The 27,535-nt window shown below is 37.3% G+C and overlaps 1 protein-coding gene across 1 annotated transcript in view; it reads left to right on the plus strand.

The window, feature by feature from the left end:
• The window catches only part of ANK3 (ankyrin 3), a 223,452-nt gene continuing 195,917 nt past the window's right edge, over positions 1-27,535 (plus strand). The window contains exons 1-2 of the mRNA XM_053450103.1: positions 1-153; positions 24,382-24,423. Coding sequence (XP_053306078.1) covers positions 112-153; positions 24,382-24,423 — 84 coding nt within the window. The 5' untranslated portion in view covers positions 1-111. The remainder of the gene's footprint in view (positions 154-24,381; positions 24,424-27,535) is intronic.

Raw genomic sequence — 27,535 nt, forward strand, 5'->3', positions numbered from 1 at the left:
AGTATCCCGGGGGCTGTTTGCTGAAACCCATGCAGAGTAGCCCTATTTCAGTGCATTAGGGGGATTTCTGTAAACCTCAATTTACAAATCCTAAGGAAGACTTTCCAGGACATGGCTTCCTCTCCTTTAAGAGATGGCAAGGGCAGAACTCAGGTGAGAAGGCTCTGTAACTCTTACTGTACCTGTCTTAGAACTTTCCTGACATTCTTTTCTTATAGTTTACTTTGCTGGTGACTGTTTAAAATGATATCCATTATTTGATCATCATTCTAAGTTTATATGCACTTTCTGAAAGTCCATAATGTTGGGTAATTCGAGATAATGTATATACAAACACACCTTTATGTATTTTAACTTTGCATATGAGCAGATCAACTGATTTGTGTTGTATTGCAGTGTTTTGGGTTGAGAAATATTCATTGAGCTTGGTTCCTGGAGTTGTGAACTTTATGGCAGTCAAAATGGCAAATATTCTTTTGAAATGTATTCTGTTCCTGTGTATGAATCCCTAAATGATCAGACTATAAATGCACATGAAACAGAAAGAAAAAAGAAAGATTAGCAGATAAGGAAAAGAAACTGATGCATACTGTTTTGAGGACAAATCACTGTTTTTATAAAACTATAGACCTGTCAGGTTCATTTGCAGTGGATTATGACAGTCATGATAAGCCATTCACACGCTGTCAGGCTATGGCATGTTTTGAATAGAATTCCAATATGTTAGCTTTTGAAATGTTCTGCATTTATCAGTTTTATTAAGCATGTTGGCACACTGCTATACCTAATGGAGAAAATATTATTATATTTAAAGTATTTTGTTTCCAAAACTATAAACTAATTCATTCAGTACCCCAGTTCTCTAGAATAAACTGAGGTTCGCCTAGCTGGAAAATCTACAAAGTAGCTGATCTTTCTTGTCAAGTAAGAGTTAACCTTATAATGTCATGAAATGCAAATGTAAAATTGCCATTAGTGGTTGATAATTATCCAGCACCATTTACAATAGCCAGGATCTGAATTAATTAGGTTGTTGTTTTGATTCAGAATAATGTTAGATACCTTTGGGGTCCAGTTCTGAACTGGATTTACATGATTGTTGTGAAAACACAATTTAATTAGATTTTAATTTAAAAAAAAAAATTTCTTTTCTCACCCAAAAATAAAAAAAAACAAAACAAAATGGAGTTGCCTTAAAATCATATTTAAAAAAAATAATAATTCTGTTGAAATCAGAACCAGTAAACACTGTAGCCTTTATTTTTTGCTGTGTGTTGATGTATCTTTCTTGGGAGTTTGTAGAATAATCTAACAAAGAGCTATTGTTGTGCTTGTGATCTCAATAGTCGCTTTTTAGAATGGTAGTTTTTATAATTTATGGTTGATGAGAGGCAGATGTATTTTCATTCATTATTTCCGCATTTTATAATGTGGCTTAACGTCTGTATCGCTAAAATACGCGGTTGCACTGATTAGCAAATCATTTGATACATAATTAATGAACATTTGCAGGCTTTAAATGTGTTTCTCCTTATCAAACAGTGTTCCAGTTAAGATATACCGTATTATGTTTTTATGTGAAGTTTCTTCATGATGTGTTATATGTTCCAGTTGCAAACCAGGCTGGACTGTGTACGTTCCTTTAGCTGTTGGCGATCTGCAAATTCTAGCTGCCCAGTCAACCAAAAGGAATTTTTTCGAGGTTGTTAAATGACAGATTCTATGATTTGCACCCATGAGAATCATGGGTAACAACGTTGCAGGGTTTTTAGGGGCCCATCTGTAACACTGGCATTAGTCAACATAATGCATGTCCTCTGACTGGGGCCTCTATACCTCATACAGCCCTTTAGTAGTGAGGCCTAAGGACACATTAGAAAGCTTAATTTAGTTGTACATTGTACATGTAAAAAAGTATGTATCAAAACATAATTGGTTAAGATAATACAGGTTTATGTTAATTTGTCTGTGGTTTTTGTGACTGTTAGACAAAGAAATGTACAAACGGTCAATTCCATGAGGAGAGGAATCTCTGGTGATCATCTACGTAGCTCACCAGGCTGTCTCTTCAAACTTTGCATGGAGCCTGTGAGGTTGATACTCTTTAAAAAGTGTTTTCTTTTTTTTTAAAATACTTCCATACTTATATGAATTTTAAGCATCACCTTATATAAATATCATAAAATATAGTTAGGTACATATACACTACTAATAATAGTAATTTCCATTGACTTTGGCCAGATTAGAAAACCATGAGACTACCATCTATAATATGTACTTCTTTATTGCATTTACTACCATGGAGTTTCCTTTATTCACATGATTTTGTTGTGGAATTTATACTGCAAAAAAACTTTGTTGTTCCATCTTTTGTTGTAAATTAAGTGGATACTTAATTATTGTTATTATTTTTTCCAATTTATGACATTTTTTGCAACATCCTTTATTTACTTTTTATATGTATCCAAAAAAGTAGGTATGAAATATATCTATATTTTTCATAGTTTACAGCTTGTCTCTTTAGGATAATATGAGCCATCAATTAACGCAGTCATAAAATAGGGCCAGGTTATTTAGCTTCCCGATCATTGTGTATTCCAAACTGTATAACCATTTTCCAAACTATTCACGCATCAAAATAAATCTTCCTGTCATCCAGAAAAAAATGAACATAACTTTCTCTCCAAAGCCACATCTAATTGTTCTTAGGAAAGCGTAACAAATGTGAAAATTGGCTGGAATCCCAGAATATTTGTAATGTTTTTTTAAAATTTATTTATCTAGTGTTAAAGGGACGCTCATTGTTTAAATTTAGGTATACCTTTTCCTACTTAGCAATTCTATTTAATGTAATCATCAAGCTTAATTACTTGATTTTTCCATCACTCTGGAATTTACTTTTAAAATATTAATTCTAATGACTTGAGAAGAGTTTCATTATAAATATTTTACCGTTTATTACGCAAAGATTTTGATTCTGTATTTAAAATGCTACAGGAACATCATTTCATTGTATTGATCTCAACTTTGAATGATACTATTCAGAGTTTGGAAGCAGCTGACATTATAAAGAGAGCATAAAACACACACATGGATGTTTGCATAGACAATAGTGAAGTAGCCACTGTTTAGTGTATACTACAGGCAATCATAAAAATATGCTTATGGAGCACAGAGTGATTCCCGTTCTTTGCACTGCCCTACAGATGGCTAGATGGTTAGTGTCATATTATGTGCAATAGTGGCACCCCGGCTGATTTGAAGGTCAGTTGCAGCATTTATTTAATGACCAGCTTAGTCTTTCTTGAACGAAAAGCTCAGTAGGGTTGGCTCTTCATATTGCATGAAATAGTGAGCTAAAGCCTCAACTGATATGTATGGTCCTTATTGGTTTATTTACTAAAGTGAGTAGGTAAGTTTGGAGGAGAGTTTCAACTCACTGATATAACTAGGCAACAGGCATTATAATAAGGGCAGCCTTAGTGAGTTGTTTTTTTCTGCAAGAAGGACTGAATTGAGCCTGTATAATGCATTGTTAAGCAAGTGAATGTTGTTGAGTTACATTATAGATGAAACTGTGCATAGTGCAAGGCCAGCTCTCCTTTTCTTGCATGAAAACCTTACCACATTTGACTCTGCATAATAGTCCAATCTGTGGGTTGAAATGACTGAAAACTCCAACATTGAGTAGTAGCAGTATGAAAAGTGTATATGGTAGTCAGGCCCAGACTTAAATGTGAAGTGGGCCACTGGCTGACAGTGCTACATACTTATCCCATCTGCCACCCCATCAGCAAATCAGGTGCTGCAGTGTGCAGCATATCCAGCTGTCGGCCGCACTTCTGCCATCAGGCAGCCACCAGCCTTAAAGTTCCAGGGCCACCTTGGCAATCTGGCCCTGATGGTAGTGGCAGATTTGGTAGTTTGTTGTGTAAACAAGCATGGTGTCACACAAACCACAATGAAAGAAAATATATAAAAAAAATATATACATAAATGAGAAATTAATCCCACACAAGTTCTATTACATACAACATATTCTATACTGTGCTTAATCTGTGGAATAGTGCTCTTTTTGAAGCTTTTATTATTTGTGGGAGGAGGTGACAATTTAAAAACTTTAAACTGCTTGTTGCAACGTGTTTTTATTCAGGTATTTAGAGAAGCTTGTCACAAAGTCTACGGTATAAAGATGTAGGCTTCCTTTATGTTTTTCACTGGTTTAAATGAAACCAGAGGTAATAGTAACTCGTATGTAATTTTAGAATGAGTCATCTTAATGTTTCAATTTATGGTATCACCTCAAGAGACAAATTAGCACCTTTTATTTCTCTTTTGCTTTGTACCAATAATTATTACTGCTTTAGATTCAAATAATAAAAGGTTTTGCAGTTTAAGTGTAAAGCATTTACTACTCACACACATTTTAGTAAGTTGGTGGCCCAAAGGTCTACTGCCTCCCTGTAAGACTGGAAAGGCAAGGGCATAATTCAAGACTTGGTCATATGAGGGAGAGGTGGCAGAGATTTGTCAATTATATCTCTCACAAGATCACTAATTATTTTGGCCCCTGCACCAAAGTATATTAGGATTAGCCCTTCCCTTAAGTGCCCATGTATTTTATGTATTATTTGTTTTTTAATGATACAGCAAGGTAAAGACAGATCTTGTCCATTCATGGTTCAACCATAGATGCTCCTAAAGCTTTTAATTAGGGGCATCTGGAACACCAATCAAGGACTTCACCTTCTAGCTTTACCATTTTGGTTTATGGTTTTTGATATATATATATATATATATATATATATATATATATATATATATATTATATATATATAATTTATCATGGACTAAGCACAATAATATTTGCTTCTCGTTCATTAATTCTCAAGAAGAAGAACATTTTGTCATCAACACATATAATACAATAGAATAAAAGAGATTTTAATTCTATAATGTAACATATTTTATCTTAAGAAATAAAAAAAAGCTGCTCACACAGGTAAATAAAGCATAGTATGCCAAAAAAAAAAAAAGATTGTTTGAAGGAAAAAATAACACGGTACTTTCCTCTCAACGTCAGAACAGGAACCCATAATATTTAATTATGTTTCATTAGACCTTGGCTGTGTGTCAAATTTAGCTATTTTCATCTACTTTCTTCATATTTGTCAGGAAATATTGTTGATAAAGGGTTGTGACTCCAAGCTGGGCTGTGCTCATGAGACCTACCTGGCTAGAATTATTTAATTGGAGCCTATGCCAGTTATCATCACTACATACTAGACATGTCCACGGCGTGCAAGATTGCTTCGTTTTTGCTGCATTCGTTTTCAGGAAACAACCTTTTTTCCCGGCCTTTCGGTTCAAACGACATTCTGAGGTCTTTTTTGCTTCGGACCGGCATTCGAGAGGCATTCCTAAAAGGGGGAGATCCCTGACACCTTCTGGACTCACCTTTCATTATAGAAATCCCCCCACAGTTAGGATGGTCAAAGACATGCAGCAGCAGCAGTAGTAGTAGTGCTCTAGGCCTGGGCAGACAGACATTGGCGCATCATAGGTACACGCAGCCCCGTGGAGCAGGACTGGATTTCCCCAATACTATATATCTTAAAATGCCTGGTTTTGTTCATTTTCTCACTCATTCTGACTCTGACTTTATTTCAATATTCTTATTACCCTCTTTTCTCACTATCTACCCCCTCTCCCCCTTCTCACTATCTACCCCTCTCCCCCTTCTCACGATCTACCCTCCCCTTTTTCTCACTATCTACCCCCTCTCTTCTTCTTACTATCTACTCCCTCCCCCTCCTACTTACTATCCACCCTCTCCCTCTCGCCCCTTTGTAGTTCACTTACCTTCAGACGTACGGTGGTGGGAGCGGAGGCTTCTTTCTTCAGTGTCTTTGTTGCGGTGCGCACTGCTGTCAGCACCGCGATCAAGACACTGAAGACAGAAGCCTCGCGGGGGGAGAGTGAAGGGCGCCAAGCGGTTGCTGAAAACTTCTCTCTCCTCCGCTATAACAGCCTCCACTCTTCTGGGAAGGCGTTCCACAAGATTTTGTGTCGGTGGGAATTTTTGCCTATTCAGCCAAAAGAGCATTTGTTGTTGAATGAGAAGACCTTGCTTGGCGAGGAAGGATAATGGTCTGGGGTTGTTTTTCAGGGTTTGGGCCCCTTGGTTCTTGTGAAGTGTTATGTAAATGCTACACCATACAAATACATTTTATGCAATTGTATGTCTCTGACTTAGTGGCACCAAACAAGGAATTCTTCACCATAATAATCCCATTTTTCCAAAGATTGAGATAATAAGGTTTGTGCAGCCACCCGATATTGTAGTGTTCCACCCAATGAGAAGCAAGACTAGAATACAGAACATGTATTGATGAAATTTATTATATGGAAGATAACTTGAAGCCAGTCTTCGTGGCACAGATTTCTGAGCAGGATGCCTGCTAAGGCTGAGGCAATTAGCCAAGAAGGAACAAACCATGAACATATTAAATTAATGAAGAAACAAAGGTATATCCTGAGGCACCAAAAGCACCTACTTACGCAGGCCAAGTAAAGTTGGCTGACTGAGTCTTTGTTTGCATTAATTTGTTACCTGAGTCCAATGTTTGGCTGTTCTTGAAGAGCAAACCATATGGAGAGAAAGTATACATAGATTTTTATTCTTGAGAAAACCATTATATTCAGAATGGAGCCACTTTCATTTATTTTTAATACACTGACCAAAAGATTATACATTGAGTGATGTTGCAAATTATATAGTCTCATGCACTAACTGGGGCTCCTTGTAAATAAGGCCAAATAGGTATGTATATTTGACAGAACTTGTACCCAAATGTTATTAATGTTCCATTAAAAGTGATATCTATCTAAAAGTGAGTTTTATTGGAGGATACGAAGAAGGGACTGAAGGCATTAGCATAGTAGGGTTACAGAAAGAGCAATGTTAAGAAGACTGGTAGTGAAGACCAATTTGTATTGATCCAGATGGGATATAATTAGGGAATTAACTATTATTTCAATTGTATCTTGAAACAGGCTTTAATTAAATAAGGTTGAAAGAAACTCAGTTCTGGTGAAAATTCCCACTGTTTTGCTCAAATCAATTGTAGAAATAGAATATTTATTTAGTGCATTTCCATACAGTCTAATATTGTACGGTGTAAATGTAATTTAAATGTAATTGTTACAGTTTGACCTGCACTTGGTAGCCACAGCTGACTATTTCTGGTCATGTGACGCAGTGAAAGTGTTCTCTGGAAAACAAAGTGATCATCTGGTGACAACAATGAAATGTGATGCCTGACTTCTTATGTATAGTTACTCAGGCTGAAAACAAGATTAAATTGAGTATAGTTTGCTGGATGGTTGAACAATGAACTAAATTCCAACTAACTTATGTACATAAATCATACCTACCATCAGTTCTGAATTTATTTGGACAGTCATCCGATGGTGATATATATAAAACCATAAATAATACTAATAATTACAAAGAAGAGAAATGTTAAAACAAGAGTAAGTAGTCTATAACTGGAGAGTCAGAAGTTTAGCTATAATGTAAGCTAGTTTTGATTTACCAAGAGGGTGGAAGATACATTGAACAGCCTCCCAGAAGAAGATGTAGAGGTTAATACAGTGAGGGGATATAAGCATGCATATGATAGGGATAAGGCTATTCTGAATGTAACAGAAGACCAAAAAAATGGGCAGACTGGATTGACCGAATGGTTCTTATCCGCTGTCAAATTCTATGTTTCTATGTTGGAAAGTCTAAGACATGTTCAGGATATGGTCCTCTTTAAGGGTCATACCATTGCCATGTACGCCTTAAACATTAAAGTTCATATGACTTCTGCAATGAGTAAATGAGAATACTCTAAATTGGTGGGGATTAACATACCTGGGAACGGACCTTGACACGCCCAACCCATTTCTCTTTAAATGGGGATGTTTCCCACTGACATCAGAGGGAACTCCTACTGACGCCAGCGGGACCGCCCACCGACGTCACCGGACCGCGTCCCGCAAGGGGAGGCTCCGGGTAGCCGGAGTGAAGAAGTTCCCAGGTATGGTGGTGAACGCCCTAAAACATATACAGCATGTACCAATCTTTACTGAAAATTAGGAATCAGTATACTTGTGGATTTTTTGCAGCTAAGAAGTTTATAATAGTCTTTTTCCCTTGATACATTAATAATGTATAAAAGATGTTTCTTTTATTATAAAGAGGGTAAGTTTCTAAATAAATAAGAATATATTGCACCAAATACTAGCGAATGTTTTGTATGAGTAGTCAAACTTTAAGGGGCAGTCCTGCTTTTTTTTTTAGGTCAACGAAGCAAACGGTAGGCATCCTTGAAGCAGCAGCTTTTGTTTCCTCTGGCAGATACACGGTGTATACAGAACACACACCGGGATTCAGTTTTGTTTTCTATAAACAACATTGTGTCACTGCAGAAATACTGCAAATTATTCATATATCTAACTTTCCATGATAGGTGATAATAAAATGGCCAAACTATGCAAATCACCTCTTTAAGATTACTTTTATTGCCTTATGTGGGATTTGATGCCATTTTCATTAGAGTGGTATGTGTAACATGTCTATGTTGCCTGTTGAGTCTTGACCAATGTGGACCCAACATGGGAAAGAATCCTTGATAATGCTCCTTGAAAAGAGAATTCAGCAGACACACCCGCATAGTGGTATAAATGTAGGGTTTGGATAATTTAATCTTTCTTTGTTACTGTTCCTGATTTCCACTCCTCTTTGCTAGTTGCTCCATTGGCTCCTCATACCCTCCAAAATCAAATTCAAACCTCTGACCCTGACCTACAGAGCCCTTAACAACTTTCCACCCCAAGATATCTACCCTCCTATCTAAATACACCCCTAACCGCTCTCTTCATTCCTCTCATGAACCGCATCTCTCTACTGGCATTACCTCTTCCCGCTCCCTCATAGAGGATTTCAGCCGTGCTGTACCCCTTCTCTGGAATTCCCTTTCTTGTTCCGTCAGAATTTACTCCCTCAAAGCTCTCTGAAAACCCACTTTTTTGAGAAGCATACAATCTTTCCTCATAACACTCTCAGCCAGCATCCCATCTCAGCTATCTGAATGACCAACAACTTCTACAAATCATCCTGACCCAACCAACTCATCCCCATCAAAGCCGGCCTCTCCTATGGTTTCATTTCCCCCTTAACCCCAACTAGATTGAAAGCTAGCAGAAGCAGGGCCCTCTTCTCCTTTTGTACCAGTTTGCTACTGTTTGTACTTTCAAAGTATTCTACTGACACTGTTGTGACAGCGCTACGTAATATGCTGGCGCTATATAAATAAATGAGTGTAGTACTTACCATATCTCCGAACTGCCAGATTGTCACTCAGTAGTGAGGATCCAACAGTGCTTTTTTTACTTAAGACTCCTATCAAGCAAACCTTATTTTTACGTATGTTAGGTTTGCTTATTTTTTTAATGTGTTAACAATGACATGTACTGGCTGTCTAAGTGCACAAAGGATGATAAATGAATAAGTCCTCTAACGTTGTGACATACTAAGTGTGCTTGGTATTTTTATCAGTCACAATGCAGTCTCCAGACAGGTAGAAACTAGTATCCTTCCCTCTGTCATCAAAGCACCACTCTCTGTTGTGTGAAAGTTGTTTAAGCTTTTGAATACAAAGTTTCAGCATTCAGTATAGTGCAATGTAAAATTAAATAAATAAAACTTTGAAGCATAAAAGACTTATTGTTTGCCATGAAAGCACTTCCCTGGGATAATTTAATAATAATGATTATGAAGCTTTAGGACATTGTAGCATAGATCTGTGAAACATGATAGCAGTGTTTACCTGTAGATGTTTTCTTATCGGCATACCAGCAGATTTTGTTGTTGCCTTTGTATACATGTAAAAATACCAAGTAAGGAGACTAAGCAGCTGCCTAGGGGCCTTGGGGCAGTCATAAGAAATCTTGGCCCAGTATAAACCTAAAGATGCCCCCCTGCCCATTTCCACCACCAAGGTCCTACCAACCATGATCCTCCCACCACCGTGTCGCATGCTGGCCATTATGCCACCAGTCCCCAAAGCTCACGATAGGTTTACCAGGAAAAGGCCCCCAAAGGGATAGCTAGGCCTCAAACCTCCAAGAACACAAACATACATTGTTGGCAGCATTGGTTCCTGGGAAGTGGGTTGTGGGGGCCGAGTCCTGGTTAGAAGGCTGCAAAAGCCAACCAAGGGGCCTGTGCCAAATGAGGGAGGCTGGCACCATACACTGGTACTTGTTGTACCCACCGACAGGCAGTCCTGATGGGCTTAACTGGTTTAAGTATTACCATTATACAGGAATTACTGAATACAGGAAAGATACAAAGCATCACGGGGTCCATTCGGAATCAGCTGTAGCTCTTTAACTAAAATGTAAAACAGTAATGTAACATTATTGTAAAGTCTTTTTTGTTTAAATCAATTGGGCCTAAATTGGGTTTAAATATTCTATGTATTATTTGTGTTAAAATATAACCTTTCGCTTAAGGACCCTTAAAAGCTATAGCCTCCAAATATGAATTTGGCTGTTATGATACAAACTTAGCGTGTAATTAAACCTAGAGCTGATTTAGGCTTCGTTTTTGAAGGGATAATACCTGTTGATAAGTACTTCGGAAAAAATGAATTTGCGGTTAATTTGAATAGGATTAGTGAAATTCTTTTCTCAAATGTCATTGTTCATCAAAGATTTCTCTGGAAATCACTGAATAAATGCAGGTGGGAATACAAAAAAATCATTTTTCACGGTTACAGAATCTAATATCTAAAAAAGTCCAGAACCAGCGGCAGACTTAGGAGAAATTTTATTATACAGAATATTTCAAATTTGCCTGTAAGCATATAGTGTGGTGTATATAGGAGGTATATAGGACAGTGGGATTGACTTCTGACTAGCTTTTTGTCTACCAATCCATTTGATTAATAGAGAATAGACCCCATTGTATCTCCTTTATGCACAATGACACGAACACGTGTACGCTTGCACCCAGAAGCACAGAAAGAAGCGTTTATCCATATTCAGAGGGACAGACTGTGACAGCAGATTATTAGCTAGGCAGGCATGCTCATGTGACCGATATCAAAGAACAATATGTATGACCATCGTAATGGCACTGGTGAATGTCAGAGAAAGAAGTAAACACACAACACGTCATTCATAGGTGAGTATATATTGCTGTGATGGTTGAAAAATAAAGATCACATCTAGATTACCTATATTTTTTTATTTTTCCATATTTAATTAACAAAACATATTAGAGTAGCATAATATATTTCCTTTAGCAATTGACTCATTCTTACTCTCTGGTAGGGCAGTGGATTTGTACTGTTTTTCTGTTAATAACCAAACTAGCAAATTATATATGTATATGGTGCATAATGATTAATAAATGCAAAATAGCATATACATATGTCCAATCAGAACAAATCTACACCATATTACACTTTACACATGTTACACTTTCACTCTTCCACACATACATTCAGACACACCCACATCCTCTCACATTCATATACTCTCCCACACATATACACACATTCACTCTCCCACACATAGACACACGATTTCTGCACACACCCACTACTATTCTTCTCAGAATGCAAAGTCGAAGTTATGCACCAGGCTGCCCCTCAATTTATTTGGGTGTCACCAGCCAATAATTTGCTGGGGCAGTAAGCCAAGAAAGCTTCACTGGTAAAAAAAAGCTGGGGACAAGGGGCCATGTATAGTTCAGTCCCATTATGATTAGCTGTTCAGCCACCATAACCATGCCTTAAGTTTTTATGGTAGCTGCTAGTGGCCACCTTAGTGGCCACCATGGTGATCACACTAGAGAAATACTGAATTAGGGTATATATGTTGGATCAGTAGCAATTTTGAGAAGGGTTATGTTGAGTTGATGACCTAATTTATTTTATAAGCAGTTTTGTAAGAGTAACAGGAAATTGCTAAAGCTGGCTGATGACATCATAACGAAGAGATTTCAAGTAAAACATAATTTTAATATAACATATACATAGGGCGAACCTTTTTTTATATATATTGGTAGTTAATAGAGAAAAACAAGGCAGCTTATAGAAGTTAATATTGTTTTTGTCACATTTATATATGTAAGTATATATATATTTAGTACAGAAACTATTCATGTTGTAGAAGATTGATTTGGGGAAGATTGTTTTTGCAAAGAATACAAATCTTTCTGCTACTTTACTGTCTGACTCCATAAACGAAAGCAATTTCCTTTTAGCTGAAAAGCTTGAAACACGCTGAGATTAATGTGCCGTGTGATTTTGTTGAAGTCTGCAAAGAAAAGGAAAGGAAAAATAGCTGCATTAATGACTCCAGTGTATACAGTGCATACAGCTGAACTCTGCTGATTTCATGAAGCGATAATTGGGTTTTAGACTTCCTTGGTTTTCCCTAGATGTTCCAAGATATTTCCATGATGGTACTTTTCTTAACTCTTTAAGTGATGGTAAGAAAAAGACATTTTATTTATAGGTATGCCTTTTTATGAAAATAATCGTTTTATATTAACATATTAGAAGCAGGTGTTCCTGGTTACCTATTTTGCAGATATATAGACATATATATATATATATATGCAGATATATAGACATATTGACTCACTATGTATTATGGCCTCTTGGCGACATTTCCAAACCGGTGTTGCTGTATTATATAGAGTTTGGATAATGGGATGTTTGGCTTTAATAGCCACTTCTATTTGAATTTGTGTTTGGTTATCAGCAGCTACATCTAAACATGCAGACTTCTCTACGATATCATCAGGAGGCTTCTCTGTGCATTATGGAATGATACTGATACCGCAGATGCCAGTAACATCACAATGAGCACATGATTGAGTAGAAACTCATGAGTTTGACAATGTTTCTGAACAACTCATATACAAAATGTTAACCTACATATTGCTATACTTTAATTTAAAAATATACTTGAATCTAAAAAAAGCTTAATTTTAGGAAACTATCTCACTGTCGATAGGAAGCAATAGGTATTGTAGTTAACATTTCACACCCACCGATACAAAGAACGTTTACAAATCTCCTGGCTGTACCCAATGGTTTACTTCAGTACGGTAGGGTACTACCCTAGGTCTGACCCGGGGCAGTGACCTGTGCATCATTTGCTTTTGTGCATCATACATGGGCTTTTTATCAGCTGCTTACCATGCATGGGTGAAATCTAAGGTTCAGCTACAGTCCACTAATGGAGCTTAATTAGCCTTGCCATCCATTACAATAAAAATGAGAGACCACATCCCACATAAGTAGGATAATTAATTATTTTAAGAGCGAAAAGGGCATACAAGTATCAATCTTTCTGGATTACTGAGTCATAAGAAACTAAATTATAGACATTTATCAATTTCAAGAATTTAAACAAATCACAGTAAATACATTTAATACACAACGAAGCAGATTAAATAATTTGATCTAATGTGAACTTTTGAACATGTCGTAAATGCATAATCACAAATGGCCATCAACATTATAGCTTGATGGGAAGCACAAACATCTGGGATCCAGTATTGCTTGCTTTCATACTGAATACCCAAGTTCCCACTGAAAAATGAACCTGACAATTGTCAGCAGACTGTATATATTTTAGTTTCTAAATTATTATCATCTGCCTGGATTGATATCAGGGCCCCAGGGCCCCGAATTTCCCCAAGCAACATGTCCCATAGTGCCACATTTTTCCCAAACAGCTTGTGATTGCCTTTGCCCCAAGCATCTTATCACTGCTATCCTAACCCTCAAACAGCATGCTTGTGCTATCTTTTTTCACGCATGGCTTCTCCATTTTGGCTTTATTTTTGTTGTAAAAATCATGACATGGTGTAATATGTCATGTGTTGTTGTTTATCTGCGGTTGTATTTACCCAATTTTTGACCTGCTAATTGACAGGTGATTGTTATTATGTACTGATATGTAAAACCATAGAATTCAAAGAGAGTGTACTTTCTTTTTCACATGACTGTATATGTTAATGTTTAATGCCTATGCTTAAGCGCCTTAGTAAGTGCAAAATGTGTGAGGCAGTTGGCATGTCTGAAACATCAAAGCCACTCTGCTGATGTGTTGTAGTTTATGCCTGGCAAATAAAATAAGTGTCTTTACTGAGACCAAGTGAGCTACCGTCCACCGGTCTACCGCTGAGGTCACTGCTCTGGGTCAGGCACAGGGCGGCACCCAACTAAAATACACCCATTGGTTTCCATGTTATTTAAAGTCTGTGCCCTGGGATATCTTATTGTGTTTTTTATGTTTTGGGATTTGTTAGTTCTCAGGATGTAAATGTAGGAACATACTAGGATGGGTTGCTAGTTCCTATGCAGGCTACACTATGCAAGTCTTTAATTAATTGTAGACTGCATTTTATATTTCTTCACATGTTCAGCCATTCTGCATGATCCAAATATTTGCCCGAGGCAATGACAATTTACTCGTCTTGCCGTATTTTTTGCATACCTTTAATTCCTTAGTGGGGAAACATGCATTGATATTTTTTTTCCAAATACATCTTCTGCCAGAAAGGGCACATTCCAGTTATTGCTGTCATATTCAAAATGTTTTAAATATTTTGTTATATAAATGTATAACACCTTCAATGTGTTTTGCATATAATGATATAGAAATGTCATAATACTTATTTGCCTACAGACTTTAGTGCTCCTTTTTTATTTAATAAAGAGTTATAAGGGTGTTGCATGATTTGCTTGGGGACTTTCAAATAATAAAATTGTGATTCTGATCAATCTGACAGCACATAATGGAATCCTACTCTATAAAACTATCATATAGTCACATCATAGACAGATTTATTGCATTATGATTGCGCTTACTATCTTTATTGTAACTTATCAAGTTCTTTCTTCGGTTTACTGTTATTATACCAAGAATCTGTTTTGTTTTTCATGAAGCATAGCATGATATATTTGATGTGAGGATACACTTTAGATTGTGCCATTATGTGTCAATAGCAGAAAGTTTTAAAGTATTGTCTTGTAAATGTAACCATCTGCTGGCGAAGGGAGATGTTTTCTCCACAACTTTAACACCTCATAAAACAAATGTGTCCCTTCATGACCATTCCAGCAGTTGGGAGGTAGGATAACATCCATTGAAGCCGTCTTCCATTAATGCTTAGTTGGGTACAAAATACATTTTCTTTTTTTTTACATTATTTACAATGGCACTTTCCCTATTATACTACATTTCTGTTCAACACTCCATTGTTCATATATAAAATCTTCTGCTTAATCCACAAATGGGGCATTGTAACTATAATAACATAACATTCTATATTAAATATTTAGAAACACACAATAAAGGGCTATGTATTCCCTCATGTTCTGAATAGAACAAGACATAATATGCACCTGCATGTTCTTGGAGCCCACATCTCTAGACAATGAAGGACAGTAAGGCTCATGAATAGTATAATAGAGGGGTAAGTCCCATTGACGCATCATTTCTTACACAAATAGAATACCAATTGTCCTATTCATTCAATAATTTATAACATAATCTAAGCATTCATACCATGGTATGTAAGTTATGAATTTACTTAACACTTTAAAATATTGTTTAAAACTATTTTAAAACTACACACCATTACATACAGGGAGGCACTGATATGCTTGTCAGAGTATTGTAAAGAAACTTCCAATGCCGGTTAACTCCATTAAAAAACCATCGAAATTGAACAAATCCCATAGAGTTAACCAAAGGTGCACTCAAAATGAAGAAATTAATAAAAAATATATATGCAAAATAGTAAAAAACAATATAACGCACAATAGTGCTGGAGTAAGCATACAGTCCTGCAATTAAGAATACGCAAGTACATACACGGAAGGAGAGTGGAGAATCCACGTACCTCCATGAATGCATCCTGGTGCCATGTGATCTCCAGGTAAACAACGTACACGCATCCTGCCGTCCAGGTGATGTAAAAGAAAATGTGATTCATCAGGCCAGGCCACGTTCTTCCATTGCTCCGTACTCCAGTTCTTATGTTCACGTGCCCATTGTACAGGGGTCAGCATGGGCACTTTGAGTGGTCTGGGACTACGCAGCCCCATACGCAACAAACTGCGATTCACTGTGTGATCTGGCACCTTTCTATCAGGGCCAGCATTAACTTTTTCAGCAGTTTGAGCTGCAGTAGCTCGGCTTCGTCCCCCACGTGCATCAATTAGCTTTGGCGGCCCATGACCTTGTCGCTGTTTTACCGCTTTTCCTTCCTTGAACCACTTTTGATAGGTACTGACCATTGCAGACCAGGAACATCCCACAAGAGCAGTTTTGGAGACGCTCTGACCCAGTCGTCTAGCCATCACAATTTAGCCCTTGTCAAAGTTGCTCAGATCCTTACGCTTGCCAGTTTTTCCTGCTTATAACACATCAACTTTGAGGACGAAATGTTCACTTGTTGTCTAATATATCCCATCCACTTGTAATAATGTTATGGTTGATCATAATTGTGTCCTGTTTCTACACTATTTTCTTTCACATTTTATGTACATGGAGTGTTTGAAAAGGAAACTAATATTTACTTATCTGTACTGAAATTGCAATCTAGATCTTTACCAACAGATGTCAGTAAAGCCTCATGTTTTCAGTTAGGTCAAATTACCAAATCATAAGTAAACACAGACCTGCTCAGAATTATTGATTCAATGAGTCATGCATCTGAAGATGGAACATTAGCTTTGCTGTAGGGAACGGATGAGCAAATATAGTGATTGAGTAAAGATCAGAGCTTCTCCACAATGATCCCACAGTCCCGTTTTGCAAATATAATGACAGTGCGGGACAGTGTCCAAACATTAGGACTGTCACACTGAGAAGGGTTAAGTTGGTATGTATAGTATTGTAATACACTCATGCCCACAGAACAATCTGACATCTCACAAAAGAGGGACATTAGGAAAAAAACAGGGAAATTAGGGTTCTCAAAAAGTGATTCCCTCTCCTAAACAGACATACTTGGTTTTTGAGGGCTGTCTCTTTAAACTGTGGTGTTATAAATGTGTATGGTCATCATTGTTTAGGGTCTGCTTTTGATGGAAGTAAAGTTTGGATCAGTATTGATTTCAGGCACTTCTTAACTTCAGGTTTAGCAAAGTGGGATGTGCTGCAGGTGGCATCAGCCAAACTAACCATTTGAGTTCCAAATGGAAAACCAAATGTTTTTACTAAAATGAGACGCAGCAAGCATTCTCTCTGCAACAGCTTGTGGTTCTGCCTTGGCTATTACAAAGAGCCTGGCGGAGCTGAACATTTTAATGTGCTACATAGTACTAACAGGATTCACTAATAACAATACTTAAATCATGCCCTTAATGGTTCTTAAGTACAGCTACATCTACCATAGCATTTCTCTTTGGATATTTCAAGGGCATTAACACCTCCCTCTGCATGAGGATGATGGCTCGCTCATGTGAAATGCAAGAGTTAAGGTTCTGCTTGTCTTCTGCCTAGAACACGTTAAGAGCTCCAAATTGAACTAATAACAGGCTAGCGTTCTGAAGTGATACATTTCATGAGTCCTCTTTGTACCGCCTTGATGTGTTTTCACAGGAAGCATCGTGCAGAGAGGGTCATGTCTCTTCCAAAACGCTGCAAAAAATGTCGTATTTGTCTCTATGGAAACAGATATTGCTATAAAATTCTTCAATTGTGCATGGCCTCTTCTAGAGGAATGAATAAAACGTGTCACTTCTCTATTATTTCTGTCACATTCTCAAAACATCTGATTGGTGGTTGCTATGGCAATAATACAGTTATTGTTATTATGCTAGCACTGTCGTTATGGCCTTTTTTCAGCAAGTCATTTTACATGTTGCTAGGACTCTCTATATTGATACACAATTCATCCCCTTGGAAAAATGCTTGGGTGCAATTGACTAACCATTTGAGTTCCAAAGGGACAACCATTCCAAAGGGACAAAAATGTGGTTTGTATGATTCTTTATATTTCTAGGTTACTAGGTCATGTCTTTTGAACCTATTAGGCTATTCTGTACAGCAGAGATAGCACTCCATAATAGCTCTTTTTAGATGTGACCCATTTGGTAGCTAAGTGAGCTTTGACTACTTAGTCATCCCCCCACCTTCTACCATTAGCCACCATTAGGGTTAGAACACATTTTTCAGGGTTATGCAATAAGGGTAACTTTGGATGATGTGTTGTGATGATGACCGTTGCCTTAGATTCAACAGCGTTCTCTACAAAGTCTAAATGATCTTCTTGAGAGCAGATCAAATAACAAAGGTGTGCCTGTTGTATTCAGAAGGACTTTAACAAAAACAAATGAATCCACTGATAAAACATGTTAGCTTATACTTGCTAACTGATGTGAAGTTGATGACTGGCTGGGGTCCCTGAGACTACTGACATAGGCATAGCAACCAATTTAACATCGCTTGCATGGTGCACACATTGCTTGCCACTCATCAGGGATCCAGCCCTTGGGTGAGTCCTGCACTTGTGCTAGTGCTACCTAAACTAGCCGTATCTCAGACAGCTAAGTTCCGCACATACCCCTACCCAGCACTAATTGCAATTGTTTTGCATTAATTGTTTTCAATAGTGTCAACAAGATCTTTTGATATACAACAGCTAAAGGATAGAGATATATATATAACTTTTATTTTTTGAATGGGCCCTAAATCAAGCCACATCATGAACTGGTCATAATTAATGAATTGTTAAAGTTTCACCTGGGGTCCAATTTTCATATTCATCTTAGACATGTGTGGCCAGTTAGTTTTCAGATTAGGTACAGATACTGTAGCAATTAAAAAAACTGTGGTTGTTGTTCCATTAAAGCTCTTTATTAAGCTGTTGGAAAATTACCCAGTAAATTAATGTCAAGGTTGGAAAAGAAGATCTACAGAGAGTTTGTTCAATCTGTCTACCGCTCTGCTTTGTTGAGTATTGCTTTACAACATAGGCAATACAGTAGGAAGTTTATGTGTCATGGCAGGAACCAAAATTGGCATAGATAATGTCTTCTATCGTTAATTAGTGTTTTATTTAGTTGTCTCCTGCTGTGTGTGGGTCAAGCTGTTTTCAGGAGTTGTTATGTTAACGTCAACAAATACTTTCAGTTTCGTACACTTCAGATTTATGATTTATTTATCTAATTAGCTGTTCATAGCTCTTTATACCCTGCTACCATGCCTCATTTAAATATATATATATATATATATATATATATATATATATATATATATAATCTCATACCTAGGAACTTCTCCATCGTCTGAGGGATTGATTTACAGTAGGAGCGGGCTAATAGCACAGAGGGGTGAGACTACTCCCAGACTTTATTAAGTGGAGCGTGGGAAGGAATTGGGCTGTTAGTGGTTGTGACCAAATGCCACTCTTTTACCCAGAGAGAAAAGAAACCGACCTGAAGACTTGGGGAAGCAGGTCGGTCATCCCTGGAGCATTCCCAGATATGTACATAAGGAAAGCAATACATGTACATTTAAAGTTGTCCATTGCTGCATTTGAGTTCTTATCCAGTAAAAATCACTAGGAAGTTGCATTGGTTCTTGTTTAAAAAAATATCATATGAACCGGGTCTTACTCCCGCGTTGCCCTATCTGACTGCATGGGGGGAGGGGTTTCAGGCCATGCCTTCTACACCCTCGTTTCAACCTGCAGGCTGCTCTCAGTTTTACATGTGGTCTCAACAAAGATTCTCAACAAACATTTGATAACTTCAATAAATTATCACCTCAGTTGTATTGTGTGCCTCTCCAGTATAACCCAACGTGTTATTCCTACCCATGGACTGACTGCAGGTGGTGGCCACTTCTACGACCAACACCCCCCCCTTGTGTACGCCACCGATGCCAAGAAATGACTACATTTTAGTACAAATTACATTTTTACAATATTCTAACAAATATATCTAAAAGGGTGAGATGGTGCCCAGAAGGCCGTGGCCACAGGTTGTGAAATGGATTATTATGCAGAACAGTTTCTTCTTACATCTGCTATCAGATGGCTGCTTAGAGTTTTTGCCATTTTACACCCATTTAACTATTATGGAGCTGTTGGATATATAATAAAACACTTCATTTGCTTTTTCTTTCCTTCCTGCTGCACAATTGGATGAAAAGTGTTATGGTTTTACAGGAAAATCCTAAGAATGCTTTAAAGGCTTTGCCTTCACCTGTATTATAGAGACGTTGTATAAATGATGCATGAGTTATTTGGTCCCTTGACATCCCTGCACTAACTTCCTGTTGCCATAGGCAGTCATTAATATTCCAGGGAGGCCTGGTTGCCATGGTAAAACATGTAGTTGTCGAGAGTTTCCATGGTAACCGTCCACCATTGGGTACCTTCATGTTAGAGGCAATGGATCTGTTTGTGTTGCATATAAACTGACATATATTTGTCATTTTTACAGACCTTGATCTTTTCACTGTTACTGTTTAATAACACACTGAACGTTGTTCGAAACAAAATGCTGGGGCTTGTTCTGAACCTATGGTGATGGTAGCTGCTTATTTGTGATTTTAACTGTTTTATTAATACCTGAGATGAAATGAACATGTTAATTTTAACCAATACATACATGAATTATACATGTACTGTTAGAGACAAAATAACAAGATGAAATTATCAAGATGGCTAGAATATTTTTGGATTCGCACTTGACTGGTAGTGAGCTCAACTGCAGCATGCCTCCCCGAAGAGTTAATGTTTATATCAGAACTATACATGGGCACTCACAGCCCTCCCCATTGCTTTATAGAGGGTCATGGGTCCCCTCGTTCTTCTCTCTCTTTCTCTTTCTCTCTTTTTTTTACATTCCATTTTTCATTTGCCAGGCAGAAATTTTGTTGATTGTATGTTGACCTACGTGGTTTTGATTTTTAACTCAAAACATTAGTTTTGAACTCTGCATCTGAAGAAGAGGCCTCTGAGGTTCTGAAAATTAATGAACCCCTTGTTAGCTATGGTAAAACTCTTTGGACTTTACAACAGTTAAGGTCTTTACAAATTCAATGTTTGAGGGGTCCCTCCCCACTTATGAGAGTTTTCATGTTGACGTGAAGGGGGACTAAAAATAAGCTTGCAGCCCCCGGGTTGTAGATGGCCATTTGTAATGCATAGTGATATCAAGTAGTAGTGCTGCTGAGACTCTTCTGCAAACTCTTGGTTTGGTGAATACACTCCATAGAAGTTTTGAATTCACCCCAAAGATAGTCTCTTGAGTATGAGTCAAAGAGGAACTCTGCTAATTGGTCTCAAGTTGGGCCACATCACCACTGAAGGGTTTAAAAACACATATGTTATATGTATACTTGGGTCAGTACAGCACTTTCTGCTTTTAAAGGTGTTGTTCCACTTAAGGAAAACAATTGGATTCTCTAATCTGGTAAACAAATAAACCTCAGCAGATCTCTCATTTTATTATCAAAATGTGATCACATAAAAATAACACAAGAGCTCTTCAGTTTATCTGGCAACAACCTAGCAGTGACTGCTTTTGTGTCACATGACATGTAAGTGGCCTTAGAAAAGAATATCCTATATGCGAAGAACAAAAACCAGGAGCAGGGGAATTGAAGGTAACAGAGAATATTTTATAAGCCCTGACAAGTTAATCACAGGTTCAGGACGTTCTGCCTATGACCTGCCTGTGTGAAAACTCTCTTAGTTCTACCGGAAGCGTCAGATAAAATGCCAACATCATTTACAGTGAATATTTATTGCTGTATTTGTGCTGTACCAAATCCTTATACGGTTGGTGAGAAATTAAAGAAATTAAACAACCCAGTGAGAAATTAAAGAAATAAAACACCAGAACACCCGTGTCTTTATAGATGCCATGGAACAAATTCTGGAAAGCAAACTTTGGTGGCTCTAGGTCTGTGGGGCTGTGAGCAAAAAAGAGTTATTTGTGCCCTATCTTTAATCCAGGTCAGAGTTACATAGTTAATTAGTCATATAGTCCATCAAGTTCAGCTATTCCATAAACTCATATTACCGTATTTGCTCGATTATAAGAAAAGGACACATTAGCACTAAAATATATGTTTGTTAATAGCTTGTATACATTCACAAGTATGTCACACGTTAAAGTCTTTAAAGATAGTAAAATCTGTTGCCGGCAGAAGAAATAACAACCTGATACAAAGTAATTCCCATTGTATATATTGTATATTGTACAGGGACTAGATGGTTTAATAATATATATTTTTAAATAGTTGAAAATGATGTCCCACTCACTGAATTACTCTTAATATTGTCCTCAGTCAGGAGCATTGTTGAGTAAATAGCACATAGTCAGAAATCATTGCAACCCTACCCACCTCTTAACTAATCCTCTTGAATGTTTCTACCATAAAGTGCAGAGCTATAAATAAAACAGGTCATCGTTTTACCTAGAAATGGTTTGTAAGGCCTTCTCTTCTGCCCTTTTTGGCTGCATGAAATGCAGAGTAGTAAGAAACTCAAATATTTGTAGATATAATAATAACAATTAAACCCTGAAAGGAATTAAAAACCAAAGGAAGACATTGTGCTGTGATTAGTACCTTTTACCTTTAAAATTAAACTTGATTTGTTCCACAGCCTTTCCCAAGATGCAAGATTCCACTATTCCTATCTCAAGTATTCTGAAATCCCCATATTCCATTAAACACAAATTTGGGAAGGTATTTGACGCATTTGCATTTTCAGGCAATGAATTTTGTTCCCTGCTCATTCGGTTCGGCTGAAAATTCAGTGGCATTTTTGATTTGGGAATGAAATTTGTTGCTCGGTGCCCACATTCACTCTCACTGTCTCACACTCATTCTTGTTGCGCTCTCTAAATGTTTCCCTACCTTATTTGCTGATCAATTCCGCTTCCATATCTTCTATCGTCTCCCTTCTCTATGCTATCGTCTATCTTCATCCACGGACATAACCCGGCTGGCACTTCCACCAAAATGATGGTGCTTGTGGTCACATGAACTGAGGGGAGAGGATGTCACCGCAAGCATTGTCAAGATAGGGCAAAATGACGGTGCTTTCAGTGATGTCCTCTCCCCGGATTGGAGGATAAGGGAGAGTAGGTCACTGCAAACGCTGCCATTTTAGAGGAGATTCCCACCTGGTTATGTCTGTAAAGATGTGGATGAAGATAGCAGATTGAAGAGAGAAGGGAGAAGACAGAAGTAGATAGACGTAGATGTGGAAGTAGTCGACAGATATTTAGAGAGCATAAGAGAGAGTGCAGGAGAATGAGGGCATGAGATAGAGAGTGTAATAGAGTGTGAGTGAATGTGCTCTTTGCTCACAGCTTTTTGCTTTGTTTTCATCCAATTCTTAGGGGTCTGGCCTCATTTTCGGGGCTTCATACAAATCACAGAATTTAGCAAAATCTGGTCAATTCACAATTTGTATGAATATAAGTCCACAAGACTACGACCTATTGTTTTAACCCTATTTGTCCTCATGTTTTGTACTTCTCGTTCTTTAAAGTATACTTCCAAGTTGTACCTTCATGAATCCCTTTGTGCATTTAAGTGTTACTATCATAGCCACTCTTTCTTGTCATTCTTCCAAGCTATACCATTTAATATACTTTTCATATTTTTTACATAGAACATTTGTTGATTTTTAGGTGTTAATGTTGAAAGAGTATATATATATATATATATATATATATATATATATATATATATATATATATAAATATATATCATACCCATCTGTGATTTCCTAATCCTGCCTCCATGGGCCTTTATGATCCCCTTCTTGATTGCATATTGTGAATATGGCACTGATTTAGCTACCTGGCATCTTCAGAATCTGTAACAATTTAATTTGAAAATTGCTGCCTAAGTTATTTGTGCAACTTTCCTCCTTTCTTGCCATATTATTTAACTATAAGATTTACTGTGTTTGATTTCATTCTCTGTAAGGTTTAATGTTTTCCCTAATTTAAATTGCTGTAATTTTGGCTGAATTACAAACAATTAATTAGTGTACATTTAGCTGTATTGCTAGGGCTGCATTACAACAGAAGCTTGCTAAAGAGTAGTGGGCATGGTTAATTCTGAAGAGTTAGCAGAATATATGATTACATTCTGGTTTTCCAACAAATGAAAACATTGTTGATCTTGGGCAAGTATGAAAGCCATTAGAAAGCATTTTTATAAACAGTAAACTTCATGGATTTGTGTCTTCAGTTGTTATGGCAATGTTTATAGTTAGATGCAAAGGTGATATTTTATTTTTTATTATTTTTCTAGATTGACCGAAAATTAGCATCATCGCCCAAGAGCTCATCAAAGGTAGGAAAGAGATACAGAAATTGTATACTAACACATTAAAACTAGAAGAATATCTAGGAAAAAATAAAGAATACTTACATGAATATATTCATTCCATGTTGGTTCCTGATCATTGTTTGTGTAAACATAAATGGTACAATGTTTTTCACCAGATGACACATTTATTGAATGCAAAAAAACAATGTAGTTCAGTCTCAGGATGCCCTGTAGTTTACATAAAGTAACATGTGGGTTTATTACTACATTTCGGTTGAATGCCATTAGGTTGCAACATTTAATGGTATGTCAACAATATCTGGGCAAAGACGACATTTTAAGATGGATCCGTGATCGCCAACACGGCACTTTTAAAACTTTTAAGAACATGTCCACATTAAGAATATAACATTGTATATAAATATAATGTATGTATAAATAAACACACAATCACATTGCTGTATTCATGCATGTTTGAGCATACCTTAAATCTCTATAGTAAATATGCTGCTCCTGTGCATGGAAACATTATATTTATATAATATACAAGTATATTTGTACATTACATTATTGGACTTGACGGTGTGGCACAAATGACATGTGAGTTTTTGAGCAGTGAATCCAACCATGTTATATCTAGATACACATATCTGAACCCACAAACACCTTCAGCGATATGTATTGACATGGAAGTAATTCTTACCAAGAGTATAGACCCTGTATAAATTGCAAATTTGGTAATGGTAGTTAATTAGGCTCTGGATAATTTCACTGTAATTGGGTTAAAGCAGCCACATGGCAGCTGCTGGTATAGAAGTGTGGTAGGTTCTGGCACCAACAGAGTTTGTGTGACTCCATGGCAATAAAGATAAAAAGCACAAAGGGCGCTGCACTCTGTGAAGTTAGGTTTATTTTCAATTAACAGAACACGCTGTACTCATTTAATTGGGAGTACATCTCGCTAGAAGATCCTGTTGCTTTTTATAAATGTATGTATGTATGTATGTCAACATTGCATGGAAGCCTTAACCCCTTGAGTGTCATCAGGGGCTGGTATGACATTTTGAGAACTGATGTTCTTACAATTGAGCTCTAGTACAACATTCCGTCTGACCATTTATGGAAACGTTAACGTGTTTGCTGTTGGGGAGAGACATAACGTTGACAGTTCTGAACCAGCCTTGTATGCACTTTGGCTTGGATGATCATGATATGTTTTATCCTGATATGTTTTATCAACTATTATTAGGCAGTCTGGGCAGTTAGGCAGCGCCCTTTCCCAAATTAGGACAATCAAACAGAAACCTGGCAGATACGTCCAGGGCCGTCATCAGAAATGTTGGTGCCAATGCCTGGGCCCCCATGTCTGCCATAAGCCCGCCTGATATCCATCCCATTGTTCATTTCTCCATCCATCACGCCACCTTAATATCCTCTCATAAGCACACCTTGTTCACAAGAACAGGGGCAAGCCTAGAATTGCCTGGGTGCAATATTTTGTCAGGGCTTCCTATAATTAATACATATACATACTAACATGCAAACTCGCTCCAACACCCACTCACTCTACATACGCATTCTTTTGCCTGCTCATCTTCTTCCTTTCCAAGGCATCACTAACCCTAGGCTCACCCCTGACACTGCAACAGCATACGCTGACAAACAAACTCACAATAACATCCCACACACATGCTAACACCAAATACTAACATATAGTCTTGCTAACAACATACACTACAACACACTTGGGCATGAGGAAATATGGCCTGAATTACCAGCCTAGCAGTATGCCTATGGGGTGGTGGATCTGGTTTCATCATGTAATTACTGGGTGCCTGGGTGCCATTTACGCGAATTGTCCGCTTCAGAGCAACCCTGGGAGCCAGTGTTTCCCAACAACTCCCTTTCTGTTAAGGATGGTGCTTAGGTGTCCATCATGGTGTAGGGTAGGGTATGCATTTTATGTAAATTTCTATATTAAGATATGGATACAGCAGAATTATTCTGGTGAAATCACTACTTGGCCTAACACGAGGCTGCAGTACATACCAATCTATTTTTAAAGTGGAAGTGTGGTGAACAGCAATATTTAGCTTTGGCATTGCAGAAGGACTATGATTCTTCTTAGCATCGGGTAGGGTATGGTTGTTATCAAAAACAGCAATGGCATAAAACAGAAAAAAGTAATTTAGTAAAGAGGCAATAAATTGCCTCTTGTTTGACTCTTATTTGGCCCAGTGTTGTGGAGGAAGCTGCCCGATGAGTTGTATTACTTGCAGCATGTAAGGAAGGACCAATGTAAACCTCAACTGGTGTTACTGTTAAAAATGCATCACAGGTGATTCAACCTCCTCATTAAACCAAATATAGCAATCGAGTATTCTAGACTGTAACTCCTTAAAAAACAACATTAATATAAATTAAATAAAACAGCTTCTACTAAGTAATTCAATGAGGTGTGCAGTGTATTAGTGCAACTTAAATGTATACCTTTTTACATACTTTCTACACTAAAAAAAACTGCAAGAGAAAATTTAGCATAATCTTTTTACACAGAGGCAAAGACAAAGCATCGGCAAACAAAAAAAGTATTCCCATTACTAGCTGTATCACATTGGCTATTATGAGCTTTTGCTTTGGCAATGACATGCACTAACGTTGATTAGATGTTTTCTTTTGATCTTATTAGGCATACATTGGTTATGATGTGTGTGTTGTGATGAATATGCTTGTGCTTTCGGATTCATATGAATTTTAATGAAATTTGCCAATTTCGCTAATTCGTATGTGGGGTGCACAGGCCAAAAACGAAATAAAAATATTGTTTTTAATTACTTTGGGCAAACTGTTTCCATATACATTTTTAAAACCATGAAGTATTGGATTGGACAGGATAAAGCATCTTGTGTTATGCAATAGAATTCTTGATATTAATCATTGGTGGTGAGTGCAAGCCTGCTAAATGGCCTTGCATTGGTAATAAAGCAGCCTAGTATACTACCTAATTGACAAGGCAATAGTAATATCGGCAGAAGGTAACTTATAGAAGAGATAGTTTCCAAAATCAGAGTTCAAGTCTCTTTATTGTGTGCTAGCCCTTCGGTCAACTGAAGGGAAAATTAGGACATGCTGTACG

Source organism: Spea bombifrons, chromosome 11 (genome assembly GCF_027358695.1).
Source record: "Spea bombifrons isolate aSpeBom1 chromosome 11, aSpeBom1.2.pri, whole genome shotgun sequence".
In the NCBI taxonomy this organism is placed as follows: Eukaryota; Metazoa; Chordata; class Amphibia; order Anura; family Pelobatidae; genus Spea; species Spea bombifrons.